This window comes from Centruroides sculpturatus, unplaced genomic scaffold, assembly GCF_000671375.1.
Source record: "Centruroides sculpturatus isolate CEXI.00-Female unplaced genomic scaffold, Cexi_2.0 scaffold1930, whole genome shotgun sequence".
Taxonomy (NCBI): Eukaryota; Metazoa; Arthropoda; class Arachnida; order Scorpiones; family Buthidae; genus Centruroides; species Centruroides sculpturatus.
This window is the reverse complement of record NW_019386077.1, coordinates 9,791-31,996: the sequence shown is the minus strand read 5'-3', so window position 1 is coordinate 31,996 and position 22,206 is coordinate 9,791. Positions and strand designations below refer to the sequence as shown.

The 22,206-nt window shown below is 29.9% G+C and overlaps 3 protein-coding genes across 3 annotated transcripts in view; 1 reads left to right on the top strand and 2 right to left on the bottom strand.

The window, feature by feature from the left end:
* The window catches only part of LOC111613449 (cytochrome P450 3A41-like), a 23,246-nt gene extending 15,964 nt beyond the window's left edge, over nucleotides 1–7,282 (top strand). The window contains exons 9-15 of the mRNA XM_023354807.1: nucleotides 420–574; nucleotides 640–709; nucleotides 2,186–2,346; nucleotides 2,828–2,916; nucleotides 6,339–6,482; nucleotides 6,858–7,017; nucleotides 7,095–7,282. Of these exons, the coding sequence (XP_023210575.1) occupies nucleotides 420–574; nucleotides 640–709; nucleotides 2,186–2,346; nucleotides 2,828–2,916; nucleotides 6,339–6,482; nucleotides 6,858–7,017; nucleotides 7,095–7,172 (857 nt within the window). The 3' untranslated portion in view covers nucleotides 7,173–7,282. The remainder of the gene's footprint in view (nucleotides 1–419; nucleotides 575–639; nucleotides 710–2,185; nucleotides 2,347–2,827; nucleotides 2,917–6,338; nucleotides 6,483–6,857; nucleotides 7,018–7,094) is intronic.
* Nucleotides 7,283–13,769: 6,487 nt separating this feature from the next.
* LOC111613448 lies at nucleotides 13,770–18,221 on the bottom strand. The gene is made up of 4 exons (XM_023354806.1): nucleotides 18,171–18,221; nucleotides 14,801–14,902; nucleotides 14,293–14,464; nucleotides 13,770–14,217 (listed from the first exon to the last, which is right to left on the bottom strand). The coding sequence occupies exons 2-4, from the start codon at nucleotides 14,886–14,888 to the stop codon at nucleotides 14,115–14,117; spliced, it is 363 nt and encodes a 120-aa protein (XP_023210574.1). The 5' UTR covers nucleotides 14,889–14,902; nucleotides 18,171–18,221; the 3' UTR covers nucleotides 13,770–14,114.
* A 3,463-nt stretch (nucleotides 18,222–21,684) lies between these two features.
* Nucleotides 21,685–22,191, bottom strand: LOC111613444. The gene has a single exon (XM_023354803.1). The coding sequence runs from the start codon at nucleotides 22,189–22,191 to the stop codon at nucleotides 21,685–21,687; it is 507 nt and encodes a 168-aa protein (XP_023210571.1).
* Nucleotides 22,192–22,206: the final 15 nt, after the last annotated feature.

Sequence of the window (22,206 nt, the reverse complement as noted above, 5' to 3'; positions counted from 1 at the left end):
TATATATTTAATTCTTCATTGGGAATCTATAAATCTTTAAATTTATATACATTTATAACATATATGAATACATTATCATTTAAATTTACTCGTTTCATTACAGAATCAATATAATTTTTTTCACAAATACAAATGCTAATACACGATGTCCCAAAATTTACAATTAGATAATGTCATTTTTTTGTATTTCAATATTTTCAAATTTAAAATGTTTTCATATATCTTGTCAAATCTTACACTACAGATGCATTTAATATAATAAAGTTGTCTAGACTCTGGACTTATCATCAGGTTCGAGGATGACATCTTCAACATCTGCAGCGCATCCTAACTTTTGGGACATCTTGTAATAGCATTCTTCGTGTCGTTAAATATTTCGCAAAATTTTCTATACATTTTTGAATTACTAAAATGATCAGTGTCGAAAGTTATACTGATGTACGTTATTATTTTTGCAGTACTTTTTCCCGCTGTGGCCAGACTCGTTCGCTTGGCTGTATTTGACCCCCAATCGCTCGATTTTTTTAAACTTGTTATCGATGACGTGATAAACAAAAGAAAATTGTTAAAAAAGGTAATTTAAGTAAATTATTAATAAAAACAATCATTTTTAGATCATTTATAAATTTATCTCGACAGGATGAAATCCCCAGAGATTTTCTTCAGTTGTTATTAGAAGCAATAGAGAATCAAGAAAACAAAACTGAAAGTAAGCATTACGATAATTTTTTTTAATTATTTAATTTCATCTTATTAATATATCAATAAAGTACATGTTTTTTTAAAGCTTTTAAAGAATCATGTAGTAGAATATACATTAAGCGTCGAAATCCTCTCAAAGTAGTTCGAATAGCACAAACTATTCGATATGCGAAAGTTAAAGGAAAAGGAAATAAATCAGCTGTAAGATTATTACAATATTCACATAATAGCAAAAAATTAAAATCATTTTTATATTTTTAAAATATCTAAGGTATATAAATACTGCTTGTTGTATTGGAATGATTTTGACGTATAAGAGAATTTGTTATAACATAAACGTTAAACAATGTAATTTCGTGCATATTATCTCAATATTAGAGTATAAATATGCAAATGAACTGCTGCTTGATATGCGTCATCATGAAGAAGCTATCCAGTAAGAAGAAATTCAGTATTGTCGACCTGCCGAAGAAAGTTTTTACTTTGAGAAAACAGTATTAAAAGTTACTATTGTGCGTTTGAGTGTATCCAGAATAAAAAATAGTGAGCTACCATACCACGGAAATTTAATAGCTGGAAGGAAGAAAACGTTGAGCGCCAAAACGAAAACGTTTGATAACGAGCGGATGTGCGATACATCATCACAAGTAAAAAGGGGCTCAGAAATGGAAGTGAGTACTTCAACTCTCCGCAGATGCCTAAAAGGTAACAATTCGAAAGCCCAGGAAGCCTAAACTTACCAAATTACATAAACAGAGACGTCTTAATTTTGTCAAATGACATAAAGACTGCACCTTAGAAGATTGGAAGAGAATTGTATGATCATCAGATGAATCCAAAATTAATAGTTGGTTCAGATGAGCGAAAATGGGTACCGACTACATCAATGAAGTTTATAACTGAGCGAGAAGTACAATACATAAAAATTTCAGCGTCACACACGTTTACACACAAGTCTTCACAAGATTTCCAATTTTCCTCTATATATTTTGAGGAACAACCTGAAATAAATTGTAACATATCTTCATTATAAGATTGTGTACTACCGGTACATACTATTCAATGATACAAATACTTCATTGTGAAAAATTTAAAGTTTAGGGAAATTTGAAGAAAGATATACATTTTAATTAATTAGTGAATACAAATTTAAAGATGATAAAATATAGAAAAACAAATACCTTTTGATTTGCATTTTAAAAATTTTCGTTTTTACATTTTAGTCACTTATATTTTACAAATACGTGTGCCGGGCTGTGAACGGCTCACGTATTTGTAAAATCTAAGTGACTCGTACAACATGGAATTCATATAAAACGGAATTATTAACAGTGTTATAGGGGAGTCGACTGTATGCTGTATGCTCTGGAGACTCCAGAGCGGAATACTGACACCTTCATCCCCTGGCCATCCAGTTTGCTATCGAAATGGAATAGATCACAATTTTATACGCATGATTAAAAATTTTATTTATATTATACAGAATTTGATTTGGAGGATGTGGTGAGCCAATGCGTTACATTTTTCGTTGCTGGATACTTCGGTCCAACATTAACTCTTTCGTATTCTGTTCATGAATTAGCAGTCAATCCAGATATACAAGAAAAACTTATTAACGAAGTTGATGAAACTATTAAAAAATCGGTAAGTTCATTGATTTTATTAAATATTATAAAAGACTTTACAGATCGGTAAAAAAACCGGACGAAACCAAAACATACATAATTAATCGTCAACGAACTTGTCAAGAGTGGACATAACTGCCAATGCGTATATAACTGTATATATGTTACCCAAAATAATTTCAACGACTTAGATTTTTTATTTCAAATTAAGCACATAGCTATCTCACATCCTTAAATTAAAATCTATTATCCAGATTGTGGATACTGGAGAAAGTGTGACACAAATTTGATTACCGCATTGACTTGTGCAAGTTTTCATTTTGATTCTATATTGAAAGATTGTAAATTACTGTTTAAAATTTCGATATTTATGCCTTCATTTGATAACATTTTTGTCAATTAACTATGTTGTTAATTTGAAATAAGTGGACATTATTTAACTAACACTTCAAAATTGATTATTGTGTCTAATTATTTTCTGTAAATTAAAATTTTTTAAGGGAGGATTAAATTACGATTCGGTTTCTGAAATGAAGTATTTAAATGCATTCGTTCAAGAAGTACTTCGTAAATATCCTCCAGGAGTGAGGTAATTTTCATATATTTCATATTTTAATATAACGTTATAATTGTTGTAATTGATTAATTTATTATATCAATATATGATTAACTTACATGTAATTTGTAATCTGATTATTTTTCTTATGCTTTTAAATATTTAAGAAAGTACAGGGTGTCCCAAATTAAAAATGTCATTTCCCAGCTAGCTACAGCAAAAAAAATTGATCAGAAAGTCATGAAAATTTGAGAACGTCTCAATGAGATGATGGGAATATTTCTAGAGCAAATCATGACCTTCTCGTATATATCAGGGCCTGTTCTTAGTTTTTCGATCCCATTGTTTGGCGTCTGTCAAGACAGTTTTATGCTTTTTTAGGCACTTTGTTAGAGGCGGCAAAATCCCTATCGTCGAATTAATATTAAGATATTATAATAAAAATTTACAATAATATTTTGTATTATCTTTATATAAATAACGAAAATTACTTTTTAACTTAGAGCTGCAATCTAAGTTCATTTTTTTCTTTAAATTTTCAACTCAATTCAAAGGCATTTTTTTGTAAGTTTCACAAACTTTAATAAATTTTTTTCTAGTTGTGAGAATTTCTACTTAATTCAAAAGTAATTTTTAATATATATTTTACACAGCATTATTAATATTATTCTTTTGGAGGTTGCAGGACGTATTAAGTTACTTAAAAATTAAAAATAATTAGATAATTAAGATAATTAAGATATATTTTATATCTTAAAAGTAATTAATTGTATCCCGATATTTCCCGCGATCCCGGAAACATTTCACTTTTTCTCGGAACCCCGGGACAAGCAAAAGACCGGGAAATGAGAAACCCTAATTACGTATGAGATCTGTCCCAAAAATCTATATCGGATCTTATAGATCCGACATAGATTTTTGGAAGATCTTCATGTGTTTTATACCCATGCCTTTCGTATACTATCCTGCGAAGGAAATTCATAGAATGACACGCCGGGTGTCTTCCCTTTCGTCGATTTGCAACGTGGTACGAAGTAATAAACCATACCCGTTAATGTAACCTATATCCTTAATTAATCACACTATTGTCTTATTCGCCTTTGCACTCATACAAATAAAATTATGCGAAACAACTTCACCAGAAATGTGTTTAACTAGTACAACGCCATTGAAATGTGAAGGTGATCATGGTCTGTATCAGCGCTCCTAGCACAAAACCGTGCAAATTGGCTGACAGACACTTTTGGAGGCTAAAATCAGGCCCTGATATATGTGAGAAGGACATGAGTAAAAAATGTTAGTTCCAAAATCCATTACTGGAGGGTGCTTTCAAACTGAAATCATGGCTTATTTGCCTGCAAGATCCCCAGACTTGAATCCAATGCAATTTTTGGCTCTGAGGCTATCTCAAAGACTTGGTCTAGCGTGATCCCATAATATCTGTGTCAGACCTTAAAGACAGCATTGCACGCTATGTGCGTAGGCGTTCCAAGGCATACACTGTATGCAACCGTTGAACTTGCTATTTTAGGCTCTCAGATGGTAGCAGACAATGGTGGTTATGCTTTGAACATGTTTTGTTCACATCAGATAGATAACTTGAGTAGCTCATAGAACTTCCGGAAATATATGATTTCAATTCAAGAGTTTTTCCTTACTGTATACAGCGATAAATTTGGTGTAGAATTGAAAACTATTCGATAATTTAATTTAAATTAAAATCTGATTGATAATTATACCTGGCACTGTGACAATGTCACAATAATTAATATTTAAACATCATAAGATTTCTTCATTTTTTAGCTCTTCGCTTTGTTGTCACTAAAAAGACTTTTTTCGGCTAAGGCTACAATGGGGACAATCATGAAGTGAAAGGCGAAACTCAACATAACCGGGTATTACACAAACGTCTAGACCCTGAGCGAGCATTAGTTCTAAATTATATCTTAATTATTCTAAATTAATTAATTGTGCCAATAGCATAATTTAAATAGTTAAAAATAAAAATACGTTAAATTTTTAGATATACACCTTACTTATAAATGAATGATTTTTCTATTAAAAAATAATACAGTAATGTTTAGAACGGAATGCTCTAACTCGTAAAATTTTGAGTTGGAATTGTAAATAAAATAAAATATAAGGCCACTTAAAAGTTGATATTTTCTCACTGTGAAAATGCTTCTGGAAATCTTTTCCGGCTACGAACTTCTACAATTCAAAAGTTATGTCAGATCTGTAAACAATAAATCATAATACAGTGAAACTACCGTTAACGGACACTCCTGATTAGAGGACAACTCTATTTAACGGCATATTTACAATTCCCAGACCTTTCAAATAGGACATGTTTATCTCTAAATATCGGACTCCGTCATCCATAACAGCCTTACGAAAGCGTAAAGACCCGTCATCAATATTCTGAAAAAGTTAATTACGTACGAAATATTTTAAAACTAAAACAGAGAATCGGTTCAAGTACTTTTTCAGAAAATGAATTTTGACCGTAAGCGTCGAATAAAGCGCTGAAAATAGGAATTGGGAGAAGGGGAGGTTGTAAAAAGCCGACGAATACTCTTTATCTGTTAAAGAACAGATAAAGAGGACTGGTTAAGTTGTCAATCATCACTTATTGTCAAGCATATTAATGTTACTAAACTTCTGTCTTATTGTTGGAATTAAACTTAAGGTACTGTACCTAGAAATCATAACCTATTCCCGAGTTATTCATTCAACAAGTACCGTAGTACAGTAGTAATGAAAAAGAAACTTAATTAAAACAGTGACAACAGCGTTTATGTGATGAAAGTTCAAAAGTCGTGCTACGAAGGCGATTTGCCGGCCAGTAGGAAGATATTCAGTACTCTGGCATTTATGACGTCATTTATGATTTTAACAGCTTCGTGATGGCTTAATTATAATTTTTTTTACAAATCATTTATTGAAAAAAGCAAAAATGTTCGCAAAATTACATCTGCTTGATAATACAAAGTAGAAAAATCTCTATTTCGATTTTTATTAGTCGCTTAGATCATAAATGATATTATAAACCTTCGTCCACCCTACTGTTCATAACACGTTTTATTTTTCTTTGTCGTTCTTCTGCCCATATCGTTTTTTGATGAATTAATAATTAATGAAAGTACAAATATTTACGTTTTGCCGTAATTTTTATGTTTCAGTCTGTTTTCTATTCAGAATTCAATTAAAATAACATTTTTTACAGCCGAAAAGATAAATAATATACTGTATATATACCCATATTTTAATTATTTATGCTATGTATAATATCTCTGATAGAACAATATATGCTGATATTAAAAACATTAGTATTAAAAAAACTGTTCTTTTTTGTAATACTTATGTAAACACAAATTGTATGAATGATATATTTTGTAAATATACGTGGATTAGAGCCCTAAGTTATAAATGACATATTTTATTAATATACGTAGATTAGAGCGTAGGGTAGTAGAAGATCACGAATTGGGCGATACAGGAATTGTCGTTGAAAAAGGCACAATAATAGGAGTACCTGTTTATGCTCTTAATCATGATCCTAAATACTTTCCAGATCCAGATAAACTTGATCCCGAAAGGCAAGTTTAATATTTAATTTCATTTTATTTATGAATTACTTTCTACAATATTTTAAAGACTTTTTATTATAGTTTTTTTTTTCATAATCGATGGTTAAAGAGATAGACTGATTGCAATTTTTAAAAATAATCATGTAATCAATAATAATATGTATTGAGTTTTTATACGTTATTTAAGACATCATTTTAATTAATATTTCAACTAATTTTTATATTCATTTTAATCCTTCCGATTTCTTGAATCAGTCACACAATATAATAAGGTTGTTTCAATATTTATAATTTTTTAAAATATTTTTTATGTGTTTTTAATATATGATAGTTTTAATAATATATCACGAAAATTTTTTAATTATATTTGATGTATATCTATAGATTTTTATCTGACAAGAGTAACATGCTTCCTTTCACCAATTTCTCATTTGGAGTTGGACCAAGAAATTGTATAGGTATGAGATTTGCTTTGATGGAAGTTAAGATGGCTCTAGCTAAAACTTTACAACACCTTAGATTTAAACCAGGAATTAATACAAAGGTAAAGAAAGATAACATTGAAATATTCTGCAAAGTTTTGTATATTTTAAAACACAAAATATTTTCCTTTTATTACAGAAAGAGCCTGAGTTGCTTTTAGCAAGAGGTTTTAATCGCCCAAAACATGTATATTTAAAGATTGAGTTAAGAAAATGAATTTCCTTTTTACAAAACACAAGACCAACTTCAGGAACACAGTCTTATTTGCTTTGATTTCATTTATTAGAAAGTAAAAGTTTCAGAAATAAACAATGTTATAAACAAAATTTTCTCAGTGTTAATGTCAAAACATTTATTAACCTGGTGAATTATATAGGGTATCGTGCAAACTATCGCAGGATATCTTGTATTAGCAATGGCAAACGATTTTCCAAACAGACAACCGGGCGCGCGGGTTTGCACCAAACACAGGCACCAAAAGACAGATCTACTTAAGTGTCTGATTTGAATTAATAAATGGCAAAATATGGAACAATAATATTACGTTAAAAATTAAAAATTGGAAATTGCAACGGTCCAAGTATACATTTATATGGCTTTATAGTATTTCACAATCAAGCCTGCGCGAAATGGTTCTAAGGTTACCAACTGTTAAGGTAACAAATTTTAAGCACAAATTGAAAAATAGCAGCTTGAAAAAATCCAGCAACGAGTTGCTTAACTTTCCCTGCAACATTTCGTGGCGCAATCTGTTACGATATTTTATTTTAAAACCTGTTTTATCTTTAATTATTTTAAAATGACAAAAACTTAATTTTGAGGATAAGGTGAGTTCTATAAAAAAAATTGTAATTGCTAATAACGAGTAAATCGTCATTAAGACCGATCCTACTGGAGATATGACACGACCCCTCTATCTAAATATCCTCATCTTTTAACCACCAAAATTTAATAGCATCAATCCTCCTAATAAACAAACTCCCTGCAAAATTTGAAAAATTTTCGACAAAAAGCAGAGGATATACAGTATTAAGCTTCAAATAGGATGAAGAAAATCGTGCCCCCCACACGCATAACATCCATACATACCGAAAAATAACCTAATTTTTTGGCATTTCTTGAAGTTTAAAGGTGCCATGAGTCCAGAAATGTAAAAATATTGGGGCGGTTATTTTTAACGATTATCATAAGGTTACCATAGATTACCTATTAATATTATATACCTGATTATTTTCAAAATTTATTCCGTTGAAAATTTAGAATCAGTTTAATACGCTTATCTTTCCTAATCTACACAAGTATGTCTAATACACAAATGACAGTTTTGCATTTTTATTTTTAAATTTTGAATTAATTACCATCAAAATCCAAGTAAAATCGACTTGAAATTTGTTAAAAATCGATTAAAAATTATAAAATAGTAAAGTAAATTTTAAAAATTTATACATTCAAACACTTTATATTCAATTCGCTTGTGCCAACAATAGATCTGACATCTAGCGCTATTAACGCGAACTACGAAATGGCGGCTGCTATGGGTATAAAGTTTATGGTCTGTTAGAATTAGAAAGTGTTCAACCTACAATGGTAAATAATAAGTATTACTGTGAATTTGGATGTAAATCTAAAGGTTCATCAAACTCAGTACATATGCGCAAATTCCCAAAAAATAAATTAATGCGAAAAAAAGTGGAAAATAAAACTGAAGTTATCACTTCAGTTTCGCCAACACCTAATTTTGCTGAGCTTAAAATTCTTTTATTTTTACAAACGTTCTCAACCTATCTAATATAGGCCATCGTCAGCTTTAATATTATAAATGTTCCAAAATGGAACGTACCGTTTTTGAATATTTTACATATTTAAAATTCAAAAAAAATAATTTAACTTTAAAATAAATTGGAAGTGTGTATATTAAATAAATAAGAAGTAAATAAACAAATAAAACATAGAAAACAAAGCTAACTAGAAAGAAACATAATTTAAGGGATTCAAGTCCCATTCTTTTTTCTATTATATATTTCCATGCTGTTGGAAGAGCATTAGCATCCCTAGCATTTAGGCAACTAGTTAGGCATTTTATTTTTATAAATTTCCACCTTTTCCATCTCCAACGCAATGGATGGAGAGCGCACCGTTTTAATGACTTTTGCCTCTACCTGTTTTACAACCGCTCCTTCAGTTTGCATCATAATTGCTAATATTGTGTTGTTGTGCCCTTTGTCAACATTGTATCTATGTTCTCGCAGATGTACAGTACCTCCAGGTTTCTTCTAGTCAACCCACATAATCCTTTTCAATTCTTAACTGTTGATTTTCAAATAGTATTTTATATACCCCAGCTTTCTCTTCCTTTTTTACGCTATCTTTATCGTTCCGTAGCAAGCTATAGATATTGGGTGCTTTTTTTCTTATAAAAACTCGAGAATTGTCTATAAAAGAGCACCCAATATCTATAGCTTGCTACGGAACGATAACGGGAGACGCTCAGTTCGTCATGGAAATTGGTGTGTTTTCGATTACGCATTGGTTCTTTAGTTAATGTATTGTTTTTCCTGATTTTGTTTCTACAATGTTTAACTTAGAACTGACTCAATTATTACTACTAATGTCTGGAATTGAGCCGAACCCAGCACCGCTTCAAAAAACGCCAACCAAAAGAGGTAGACATCCAACAAACCGAACTACGCAATCTTCACTTAACACTAAACCAGCTGAAGGTGAAAACTACTTAATTACCGATTATACTCAACCACGAAGAGTTAAATCGACTAATTCGGTAAGTGAAAATCCTACTTTGAATCCTTCTTTTGCAACTTCAAATATGGAATTATCTGTCACTACAACTTTACTTCTCTGGACGAAGATAGTTGATTTGATCACGTCTAGTAATGAAAAAATAGAAAGTCAATTTTCTTTAATTCGCAAAGAAATTACTACTATTCATAATGAAATTAGTGACTTTACTAGTCAACTCTATTACTATTAGGGATAGAAATGATAAATTCGAATCCGAACTTAAAAAATTAAAAAATGAGAATGAACTTCTTCAATTTAAGATTGATGCAATGCATAATAAACTAAATAATAATAATTTAATAATATATGATCATTCGAAAATATTAACTGACGGGAATGAAGAGGACATACTGAACTTTTTGAATCATACACCAAATATCCCATGCAAAATGGATGAGGAAATTAAATCAATCCGTAATATTCCTAATTCAAAGGTTAATATCAAATCTTTAATCTTAAAGTCTGATCAATTGAGAAATAAAATTATGATCACCTTCAATAAACAAAAACAAAATAATTCGATGGGACCATGGCAAAACTTAAACATGTCTGTAGATTTGGCTGTTAATTCTCGTAAGAGAAAAAAAGCTTTATTACCTTACTATATCGATTTAAAAACACGAAATATACAATCTAAATTACGAGATGATTTTCTTCTAATCAAACAGAAAAAAGTAACTTACAGTTTCTTAATTAATAAATCAATTGGTATACGCAGAGGATTTTTTAGAATATACGACTTAAATAATTCTGTTAATTGTCAATCTCCTATAATACTCAATAATGAAACTGATTACAATAAAAATCAAGAAAAATCTTATCTAAGCATAATAAATTGGAACTGTAATGGCTTATTGAAAAAAATTAATAATATTGAATTTAAACATTTATTAAATAATAGTGATATATGGGTCTAACGGAAACCTGGTTGACTTTGCCAGATGAAGGATTAAAAAGTAATTTTATGGAATTTACTGTTATATCAACCGTGGCGCATAAACCAGTTGGGCCCGGTCGTCCATACGATGGCTTAAGTTTATTCATAAAAAAATATAGGTGTAATTAAGAATATACAGAAAAACGATAATTGTATATTAGTTTATATTCCTCCAGATCAACTTCTGATTTTAAATGCTATTTTTATGCTCATAGAACAATGGAAAATTATTACCCCATATATTATAATAGGAGATTTAAATGCGAGAAATCTAAAAAAATGGATATGGAATACAAGGGACCTAATCTAGCGATTCAAAATATTCGTAAATCAAAAGACAAAAAATATAACAAAATAGGACTTCAATTACTAGAATATATGGATCAACTACAACTATATATTCTGAATGGCAGAATTAAAAATGATTACCCGGCGGAATTTACTTGTCTGACTAATTCTGGCTGTTCAACAATAGATTTAATAATATGTTCAGAACTAATTACTGACTTATGTAGGCGGATTCAAGTATTAAACTACGATCTTTCTGACCATTTTTCCATAAAAATGTCTATTCAAATAGCAAAAAATCAATTATATAAGTCTGAAACAATATCACATCGAATAATCAAATATAACTATCAACAATATCAACTTTCGATTGGTAAAAGAATTAAACATTTATTGAATTACGTTCCAACGAAGAAAATGGAAAAATATTTTCGATTTGAACGAATAATAAAAGAATTTATACAAACAGCTAAATCAAAGTGCACCTTTATATCACATAAATTTAAGAAGCCATGGTTTGATTTGATTTGTTACAAACTTAAAATTCAGAAGAATAAAGCTCTAAAACAATTTAGAATATGTTATTCAGACGAATTTTTTAACTATTATAAACAACTAAAAACATCATATTTCAATCTACTAAAAGTAAAAAAGTCAAACTATTTCAAAAATCTACAACAACGAATGCTAGCAAACAAAAATAATCTACTTTTCTGGTCAACAATTCAAAAATTGCGGAAAACTTCTCCAGAACGACAATCAGATACAGACATCTCAATATGGTCTGACTATTTCAATAGATTTCCGTTAATTGAAAATTTATCAAATATTCACCAAACAACCCTAACGAATGATTTGTTTGATTCACTTCTTGCATATGATGAACTGGAATACGCCATTGAAAAATTAAAACTAAAATCATCGCCAGGTCCAGATTTAATTACTAATAAATTCATCAAACTTTTACCTCCGTCAGGAAAGCAATTACTACTTGAAATATTTAACTATTTTTACGATCATTTTACTTATTCGACATCATGGAATGCCGTCAAGTTACTCATGATTTACAAAAAAGGAAATAGATTAGCACTAAAGAATTATGGACCCATCGCTCTGTTATCAACTATAAGAAAATGTTTCACATCTATATTGGCATTACGATTTCAAAAATGGACTACAATCCTAAAACTAAATTCGATTTTCCAATTTGCTTTTGTCAAATCTAAAGGAACCGAATCGGCAATATTCTTGTTAAATTCATTAATTCAAATATACTTATAGAAAAAACGAAGAAAAACTATTGCTGCATTCATTAACATTACGAAAGCTTTTGATTCTATACATGTACCCTCTTTGGTTAACAAATTAAAAATATTTGGGGCAGGTACCAAACTTGCAACTACAATTAAGAATCTTTTTCCCTCATATAAAATCAGTATTGTTTACGGTAATCAGCGATATGCTAAAATTACTATAAATCGAGGAATTTTACAAGGTGAGCCATTGTTGCCTTATTTGTTTAACTTTTATATTAATGATATAGATAAGCTGTTTTTAAATGATTCAGAAGGCAATTATATATTTGGAAGAACATTTCATTACATACTATACGCCTACAATCTGGTTTTATTGGCCCCAACCAAAATTACTTTACAACATAAACTTAATAAAACTAACGGTTATCTGAAATCCATTTTTTATCGATCAATATTGATAAATCAAAAATAATAATTTTCAGAAACAATGTTAAACTTGCAAATCAAGAAAAATCCTTTTATACAAACGATCAACCGTTAGAATTGGTCAATAATATAAAATACTTAGGTACGACTTTCAACTGGAATGGTAAATTTCAGATGCATTTGAAATACCTCAATAAAAAAATCAATCAGCTGATAAATAATACTCTCTATTTAGCTGCTAGTCTAAAAATTTCGAATTTATATCTTCATATGAGAATAATAATGCCAGCTATTCTATATGCCAATCCGATTTGGGCCATTGATTTATTTTATGACTTGGAAAAATTCCATATTATATATTTTCGTAAACTATTTAAACTCGAACGTACTGTACCAAGATATGCTATACGCTTAGAATCAAACAGATGTCAACTTTTTCCCTTCTTTATGAAAAGATTAATTAAATTTTATTACCATTTATTAAACTCAAAAGATGAAAATATTAAATTTTTACTTCATATTATGAATACTCAAATGAAAAACGATAATATCAACAAAGCAACGTGGTGCTACAAGTTTAATAAAGTTCTACAGTCATTCGGCGTATCTAGTGCTTTATTTGACAACTAGATTGACAATTGGAAAAATGCTTACACTATGATGATGGATTCAGCGATTTCGCATTCGATGATTAGTGATCAAAATGCTATACTTAACTCAACATATCGTCCTTGGTATTTGCATATTTTAAACTTTCCCACTCAATAGAACATTATTACAATGAATACTACTTTAAATATTAAACGTATTTTACTTCAATTGAGACTTAATCAATTCTCTTTAATTGTAAATAATACTTATATTAAGTTTGCTAAGTCTTGTTATTGGTGTAACTCCAACAATTTCTCTGCACTTCATCTGCTCATAGACTTACTTCGTTGAAAAACTATCATCAACAATTTCAAACTCTAAAAATATTTTGTTCAAATAATGAATTTAACTATAGATCCAAGTTGGGAAATTTATCAAAAATGAATATTTATAAAATTGTTAATTTCATTAACCAAAGTATTAATGATTTGAATGTCCATTATAAGAAATAACTATATGTTCAATTAATCAGTTATATATCTTATATAAATAATTAAATTAATTTTATTTACTTAATAATCTTCTTTTTTGTATTTTACTCAATTCCCCCTGTAACAAGGATTCTTTATTATGAATGAAGAATTATTATTATTATTATCTGATCTAACTCCTACAAATTTATTTCTAAATTTCATACTTGGTTTTTATTTTGAACAGAAATAACATTAAGTTTTGTTTATTGAGATTATTAGTTACTTACGTTTATTTTATGATCTCCTTTGATTTTACATAATGCAAACATTTCGAGTTATATTTCAAAGGAATATTTACACGAAAAGAAATTATTATAAAAATAATTCCCTAAGGACAAACCGCAGGACCAAGGCAACATTTAGGATGTTTGCCTTTAGTACTTTGAACACGACAAAACTTTCCATCCTTTTCTATAACTGCAACACCGCATCTATTCAATATAAAGTATTTCAAACATTAAATGTAAACTCAAAATGTGTATTTTGTGTAAAATTTCGATATTTACCCAATTATGTGGAAGTATGCTTGTAAACGATAAATGGGCTGAACAGTTCCATTTTCTGACAGTTTAAAGGATACAAGTTTTGACGATGTTTCGCATTTCCAGGACTCACATTTTTCTTCTTCGTAGTAAGTATCCCCGAATTTGAACAATTTTCCTTTAATATAGCACTTTCCTACAAAAGTTATTATTTCTTATAAAAATTCCATTAAATTATATTCTAACTTATAATGCACAATTATTAATTTATGAGTATTTGAAATATGATCAATTTGTTATATTGCGCTTTGTTACATTCTTCATTCGGAAAATTCTCTCATTTTTGGGGTCTTCCAAATATAACAACGCTTTAGAGAATAATTTAATGTCTACCATACGCGTGATATAACGTAGTGCTACTGTACTCGTTTCACATTTGTAAATATACCCATATATTTCCTAAACAAATCATTTATAAAATACATTCTATTAAAATATGCAAAGAAATAAAATATTAATATTAATAACTTACCGTCAACGGCAGGAACCTCCATTATTGCAACGTAACTGTTAACTACAACCAAACCAGACACCAGACAAATTAAAGTGAAGGAAATCATTTTATTTTCTTTCTCTAGGAAAGTAGATAATTTATATTATAGAAATAGTTTAGTTTCACAGTCTCTTATACGAAACAAACGTCTGTTTAAAATTATAAAATTATTCGTTCATAACTCAATCAGATACATACAGTGGACAATTAAAAAATATACCCTCAATGCCATAATAATTAACGCACTAAGAAATTGTCGAATTCGAACGAAATTGTACACGTATGAGTATAACGATAGTATAAGAAAGTGATTACGAAATGAAAGCAAAAGGATCATTTATTGAAGGAAAAACTACAAATGAAACTATTTGGAATCTAGTACCATATTGGGCTACCTCTAGTGTGAATTCACGATGTGATATAGAAGACATGGAGGCATACAGGTGCCATATAGTGTCCTGCGGCATCTCAGTCCACAATTGCTGCAAGCGGTCCTCTAGTTCAGCCAAACTCCTAGGCTGTCAAACTTGGCGCCCCAGGTAAATTCAGGTATGTTCTATCGGTGACAAATTATAGGACCGGGCAGGCCAGAGAAGTATGGTAATGTGACACCCTTGCTATGTGTGTGGTCGAGCATCGTCCTGTTGGAAAATTTCTTTGGAAGCCCTGCCATGAGAAGCAATACATGCGGCTGCAGGATGTCATTGGCCCACCAATGGCAAAGCGGTTCCATTCCCTGAATAATGTGAGTTCGGTCGTGGGTTCGCGCCTCGCCAAGACGGGCTTGCCACTGGCCACAGTCGAGTTTTTCGGGTTTTCTCCACGTCTGTAACGCCTAAATAGGGGCCAGTTACCTTTAAAAAGACCTCCCGGAAGGCATTCTCCCTATACAGATCTCCCAAGTGTTGCGTTGTCGTAACCATAATCTATGCATCTACTTTTTTAATTCCTCTTCAAATTTGCATACTAAATCCAAAACATTTTCATATTTTTTCTCATTATTATTGGACTTAATTCAGTCACATAGTAAAAGTCCCTAAATTAGACACTATTGGGAATATAATACAGCAAGAAAACGCATTTGAACTTGTCACATGCTTTATTACCACAAATACCTGCGATGCATGCCCTAAACGCAGTGCCTGCACTATGATCTATGGCAAGGTCACGAAAGAAAAGGCATACTTTACATTTACCAATATTTATATCTTTAATTAAGAAAAAATTCCATCAAAATGTTTAAAAATCATGGTAAAGTAAATAATTTATTAATGAATAATAATTGAACAGTTGCAGAAATAAAAAGCAAAATTTTTCATCAGCCAATTATAAATACAATATTTTTATTTTACTATGAAAATTAATTATCGATTTACAAACATTAATTATTTAATAATAAGAAAACAAAAATTTTGTATGTAAAACGCTTATTACTTTGTAAAGTTATCATTTAAATAATTTAATAAATTTTAATCAATTCTTAAACTTTGTCTATTTTAATTTTTTTTATTCAATAAATACAATCAAACCTCTAAACAACGGCCACCGATGGGAATATAATGAATGGCCGCTGTTTAGAGGTGACCATTGTTGGGATGTGATCGTTATTGAAAGTTTTAAACCAACAAAAATGTAGAGTATCGTTTTACGATACTCTATAGTTTTATTATTTCAAAATTTAGTATTAANCTATTACATACGAAAAAAAACCCTAAATTAACAACACTACAAATTATTATAGATTTAATTTATTCGTTTTGTATGATTTTTAAATGCAGGAAGAATAAAGAATAATAAGAAATAAAGTTCTAAAGTTATGATTTTGATTAATTTTGACTAATAATTATTTTCCTGTACCGAAAATATAGGCCTACACTATTTCAAAATCAGAATTAGGAAAAATTGCTAGTTATAATTAGATTTCTCTTACTGTACTTTTCAGTTAAAACACACGAATAGAAACATTATTTTGAATTTACAAAATACTAATTTAATTCAACAAATATTTAAATTTACTTTTTTATAATGATAATATAAGTGTGAGATCCGGAATTTTATTGACGAACATTCCGATCCTTTATTAACAAAAATGTGAATTAATTAAACTTTCGTTTATGTAACGCGTTAGAAGAAAAAACGATTTTTAGCCGGATTTTTATATTTTTATCTGTGTTTGTTTTAAAGACAACAAAATGTTCGTTTTTAATGTACAGTACCATTATCTGATAACTGTTCTAAATTTGTTTAGAAAATGTGGTAATTAACATTAACATAATGTTTACAGAGTTCATCATAGAAATTTCTGCAGTTTATGTATTTTCTATTGACATATAGAGAAAACTGTTCGGAGTTATTTGTGCAAGCCTCTTATTATATTGAATACCGTGTAGAATAAGTTTTATTGCACAGAATCACTTTCTAAATTATGTAGATTGCTTAAATTTCTTACCTAAATGAATATTTGTATACAATTATTTATTATTATGGTCAGCTTATAATAAATGAAGAATTTAGCTCAATTTTGATCGATGTAATTACAGTTTAAATCATATACTAAAAACTAATACTTCTCATTAAAAATTTTTCATATATTCTCTCATACTATTTTTATGCTTTACATTTATTATTTAGTAAGTTAAGCAACTTACAATAACATTAAAATTAACCAGAATTTTAAGTAAATTTTATAAATTATCGAACAAAATGTACAGTAAACCTGTGTAAACTGAAATCGTACCATACCAAATGTTTCCCACTTTGGCAGATTTCCGTTTTATTCAGATTCCGTTTTAGACAGATTTTATTGTACATAAATGAAATAATTAATTACATTAAATAGTGTTTAAGTGTTATCGAAATTATTCATTTTTCTCATACTATTAGCCTAACTTGCACTTATTATTATACTACATATATTCATACATAGCACAATACAATAAGTAGATGAAAGAGAATAAATCATTTCTTTAAATGATTTATTCTCTGTTAATTAACGTGATATTAACACAGAAATAAGTCATATCTCATTCAGGATTATGTAAAAAAAATATAGTATGTGACTTTGTACGTTAAATAGTATTTCCTACGCGTAATTAATCAAATCTTACAACTTCTAACTTCTTTTAAAACACATTCATTTTATAGTTTTGAACATATACAAAAGCATACCACCGATACAAAATTGTACATTTGAGAGAAACAAATCTATGCATAACTTTATGCATAAACAACAAAGAATGAAATAACACTCAATTAGAAAAAATTAATCTCATTCGAATCTTGCGCTTACTTTACATCCTTCAATAACATATTGAACATTCTAATTATCTAATTTATTACAGGGACTCACCTTGTCTTTTATCTGGAGAAGAGTTACTCTCTACACATGTTACAAATACGTATAGAGAGATTCCGTTTCACAATTGCTCTACACGTATTAAATTTCAGGTACAATTCTGTTTTCTCGTCGAAATCAACTATATATATTTTTTCTTTACACATTCGCTTTCTCTTTATTTTTATATATTATCTAATAAAGTTTATATATAGCTTATTTTTTTAGGAAGCCGAACATCAATCACTTTATCTGTTTTAATATATNACAAATAAAGAAACAAGTGCATTTGTCAATGCGTGCAAATGTACGGTACTTGTATCTATCCTTAAAGAGCTAAACGAGGACTCGATCTATTTTAAAAATAGATTTAATTGAAGATGTAAAATATAATTCGAACTTTACCATTTTCAGGATCGATTTAAAAGAAATTGGAAAATATGACAAAGTCGTGTCTTTCTACGCCTTGCATTTTGTAAATGATTTTAAGAAGTTGTTTTCTGCTATTTCCTCATTAATGAAGCCAGGAGGATATTTCTTCTTCGTTCTTATTACAAAATGTCCTATGTTTTCGATCATACGAGAACTAAGTACCCACCAAAAATGGATGAAGTATATAAAAGTATTCATACTTTTGTATAAAATTAGTATAAACTACATTTTTATAATTACTTTGACTAGAAAGTAGTTTGAGTCACTCGGTGCTCCCCTGTAGCGTTTTCTTGGAGTGAGTTTTTATTTGACTACACATTTCCGTGTAGTCAAATTAAATGATTAAACGATTGAATCATTATGGTCTGGATTTTTACTTTTATAATACGACTCTAATGCATTTAAGTTGTATTATTTACTCCCATAAAGGTTAAAATACGGTATAAAAGAAAATATATGTATAATTATAGGCCGACGAGATTCTTGCTTCGTTTGCATTGAACGAGAGCTGTAAAGATCTATAATTTAATCATATCTATCTATAATTTAATAATTATCTTTCCAAGTTTAGTTTGAGAGTAACAAAAAGTAAACTGGAAGTTAAGGACGTGACATTTTCTGACGAAAAGCAGTTTTTAGGTAAATATTTTCATTTTAAATATAGATTTTTAGTATTAATTAAATTACATTAGCTTTTTAAGTTATAAATATAAATACAAAACCCACTTTGTACTTCATAATATAGCCCATTTATGTTCGTAAGGGAGCCAACAAGAAAAAACAAGAAGAATCATTGATTCTCTTGTGAGATCCGGAATTTTGGTGACGGAAATATCGCTCATTTATTAACAAAATTGTTAATTAAGTAAACTTTTGTTTATGTAACGCCCTAGTAGAAAAAAACGATCTTGCCCGGGATTGTGTAAACTTTCCGGTCATAACTATCAACATCTATTGTTCTTTGCAGAACTTGCATCTCATCTTGCAAAAAGGTTGATAGTTAGCATCTAAATGTCGTCATTTGTTGTAGATCCTAGGAACACCTATAACCCCTAACCTATGTACAGTACATCCGATCACGTGGTGGAAATTCCCCACTAAAACGGATAAAAAGCCGTTCTTACCCCCTCTCAGGGGAGTCTCTGAACAAACGCCGGATAGACGACTCGCCGAATTCCGATCTCCGATGAACCTCGAATTAAAGCATCGCTAAAGTCGCGATATACGTAATTTGTGCCGTATTTGTGGATTATAACTACCTATTCCCTTGAATCGATATTTTAAAGGCATTCACGTTTAGAATCGTCAAAGGGGACGGCTATAAGAGGTATGAAAGCACTGTGAAACTCTCTCTAGAGCGGTATAGAAACGCTGTTTGTGTAGTATTTTTGTCCATTTTGCTTCTTTAATAAATTGTTATTTTATTTGTTAAAAATATAGTAGACTCCTTTACTCGATCTCGCCCTTCACCTTATCATCGACCCCAATCAACTCTCCTTTCACTCGCCTGACGTATCATCCTGACAAGTGAACGGGAGCCTTACGCCCCCGTATTCACATAAGCATGTATTTATATATAGACTGCATGAAATGTGCATTAAATACATTTACGTCAACACACTTAAACGTAACTTAAATTATGTACCGTACAGTATATATACGCAGTAAAACCTGTATAAACCGAAATCGAACAGTACCGAATATTTTTTCCGATTTGGCACTTTCCGTTTTGAATAGGTTAAGTTTAACATAAAACTCTATCGCTTCGTTTCAAAGAATTTTTTTTGCTTAAACAGGTTTCCGTTTTATTCAGGTTCCGCTGTACTTGAATACATACTCGTGTACATCTTATACAGACTCTCACACACACACATACAAGTATATAACGCAAGTAACATATAATACATTATAATTTATATTATTCCGAAACCAAAATAAAGTACTCACCAAACTGGATAACACTTGAAACTTACAGGCAACGGCTGAAGGTTGATTTAAATAAAATAATCATTGCATTGACTTTATAAGGTTTAAAGTTAGTCATCATATGACTTCATTTCTAAAATTGCTGTCATACATTTCACAATTAATGATTTTTAGTTATGTTTGTTTTCTAGAAAATATTACTTCTATAATTTATTGTGTTTTGAATGCATATAATGAACTTTGAGTAAATTAGGAATATAATTAATCACGTATTAAAATTATTAGTTAAAAATTTGCATTACGTAAAATAATGTTTTTTATTATATCTTTTATTATATAAAAAATGCGTATTTTTCTGTTACATAAAAATTTAATTTCTGTTTAGTTTTTAAATGAATATACTTTATGTAAAATGATTTTTAGAAGCGAATGTTTGGTAATATAAGGATGTAAACAAATTAATTCTACATATGTTTCGAATAATTATAAGTTTGGTTGGTTACATCATTATGTCTTAATGATTTCCAGAGTCAATCTAACACCTGTAAACAGGAAAATATTATACAAATAACATAATCGGAGAGTTTTATGATTTTGAAATACGAGAGAATTCGCAGTTAATTTATGACATTTATTGTACTAATTTAAAAAATAAATTTCATTAACGCAAAAATTCCACCTTTATGTTGTAACATACATTAAAGTTTTATTCTGTTTTTAAATTGTAAATTTTTGAAATACGATATTAATGGATATAATACATTCATTGACGAAAAAGTCATGCAGCAAGAAGGCGTTAATTTAAAATCGAGCTAAACCTTATAAGCCTATAATATAGTGCGAATGTAATGACGATGGTAATATGTCATTACAATATCATAACAAAGAGACAATGTCCGTAGAATATCGATACAGTATAAAGCAACCTTGTAGCACCTTACAGTGGCGTGCCGTGACATTTGATGATAGGGAAGCTGTGTTTCTGTAAGAAGCCGACTTCCAGGGACAGTCAGTCAGTGATGTCTAGGGCAGTGTTTCTCAACCTGTAACGAATCGTCGCCCCTTCAACGTAGTATCGCCCCTTCAATAAAACCGTTACGTAATATCGCCCTTTTCACTTCAAAATTCCGATGTCGAGGACCAAGGCTAACGCTAAATTCGTTTTTTGTTGTTAAGTTCCATCGAGTCGTCGTCGACTCCTGGTGACTTCATGGACAAGTCTTCTCCATCTTGATCTTTCCCTTGTTGTCTCTCGTAGCTCATCCAGCTTCATTTCTGTGACTTTTTCTATTTCTTCTATCCATCTTATCCGTTGCCTTTCCCTCTTCCTTCTACCTTCCACTTTTCCCAGCATAATAGTCTTCTCTAGGGAAACTTCTTTACGCATCACATGTCCAAAGTAGGTCAATTTTTGTTTTAAGATTCTTGACTCTAAGGAGAAGCTTGGCTTAATTTTTTCTAAAATTGAGATATTTGTTTTCTTTTCTGTCCATGGAACTCTAAGTAATCTTCTCCATACCCATAATTCGAATGCATCTATCATTTTTCTTTCCTTTTTCCTTAGAGTCCAGCTTTCACAGCCATATAATGTTACAGGGAAAACCATTGCTTCTACAATTCTTTTCTTAGTATGAATGGAAATGTCTTTATCTTTCATTATCTTGGTGAGATTTGCCATGGCTGTTCTGCCAAG

Bases quoted from the DNA above. Each gene is read 5' to 3' on its own strand.
- LOC111613448 (XM_023354806.1), bottom strand. From the start codon at position 14,888: ATGATTTCCTTCACTTTAATTTGTCTGGTGTCTGGTTTGGTTGTAGTT. The intron at 14,465-14,800 runs GTAAGTTATTAA...TAACTTTTGTAG, and splicing joins GGAGGTTCCTGCCGTTGACG to GAAAGTGCTATATTAAAGGA. The intron at 14,218-14,292 runs GTAAATATCGAA...TATATTGAATAG, and splicing joins GCATACTTCCACATAATTGG to ATGCGGTGTTGCAGTTATAG.
- LOC111613444 (XM_023354803.1), bottom strand. From the start codon at position 22,191: ATGGCAAATCTCACCAAGATAATGAAAGATAAAGACATTTCCATTCAT.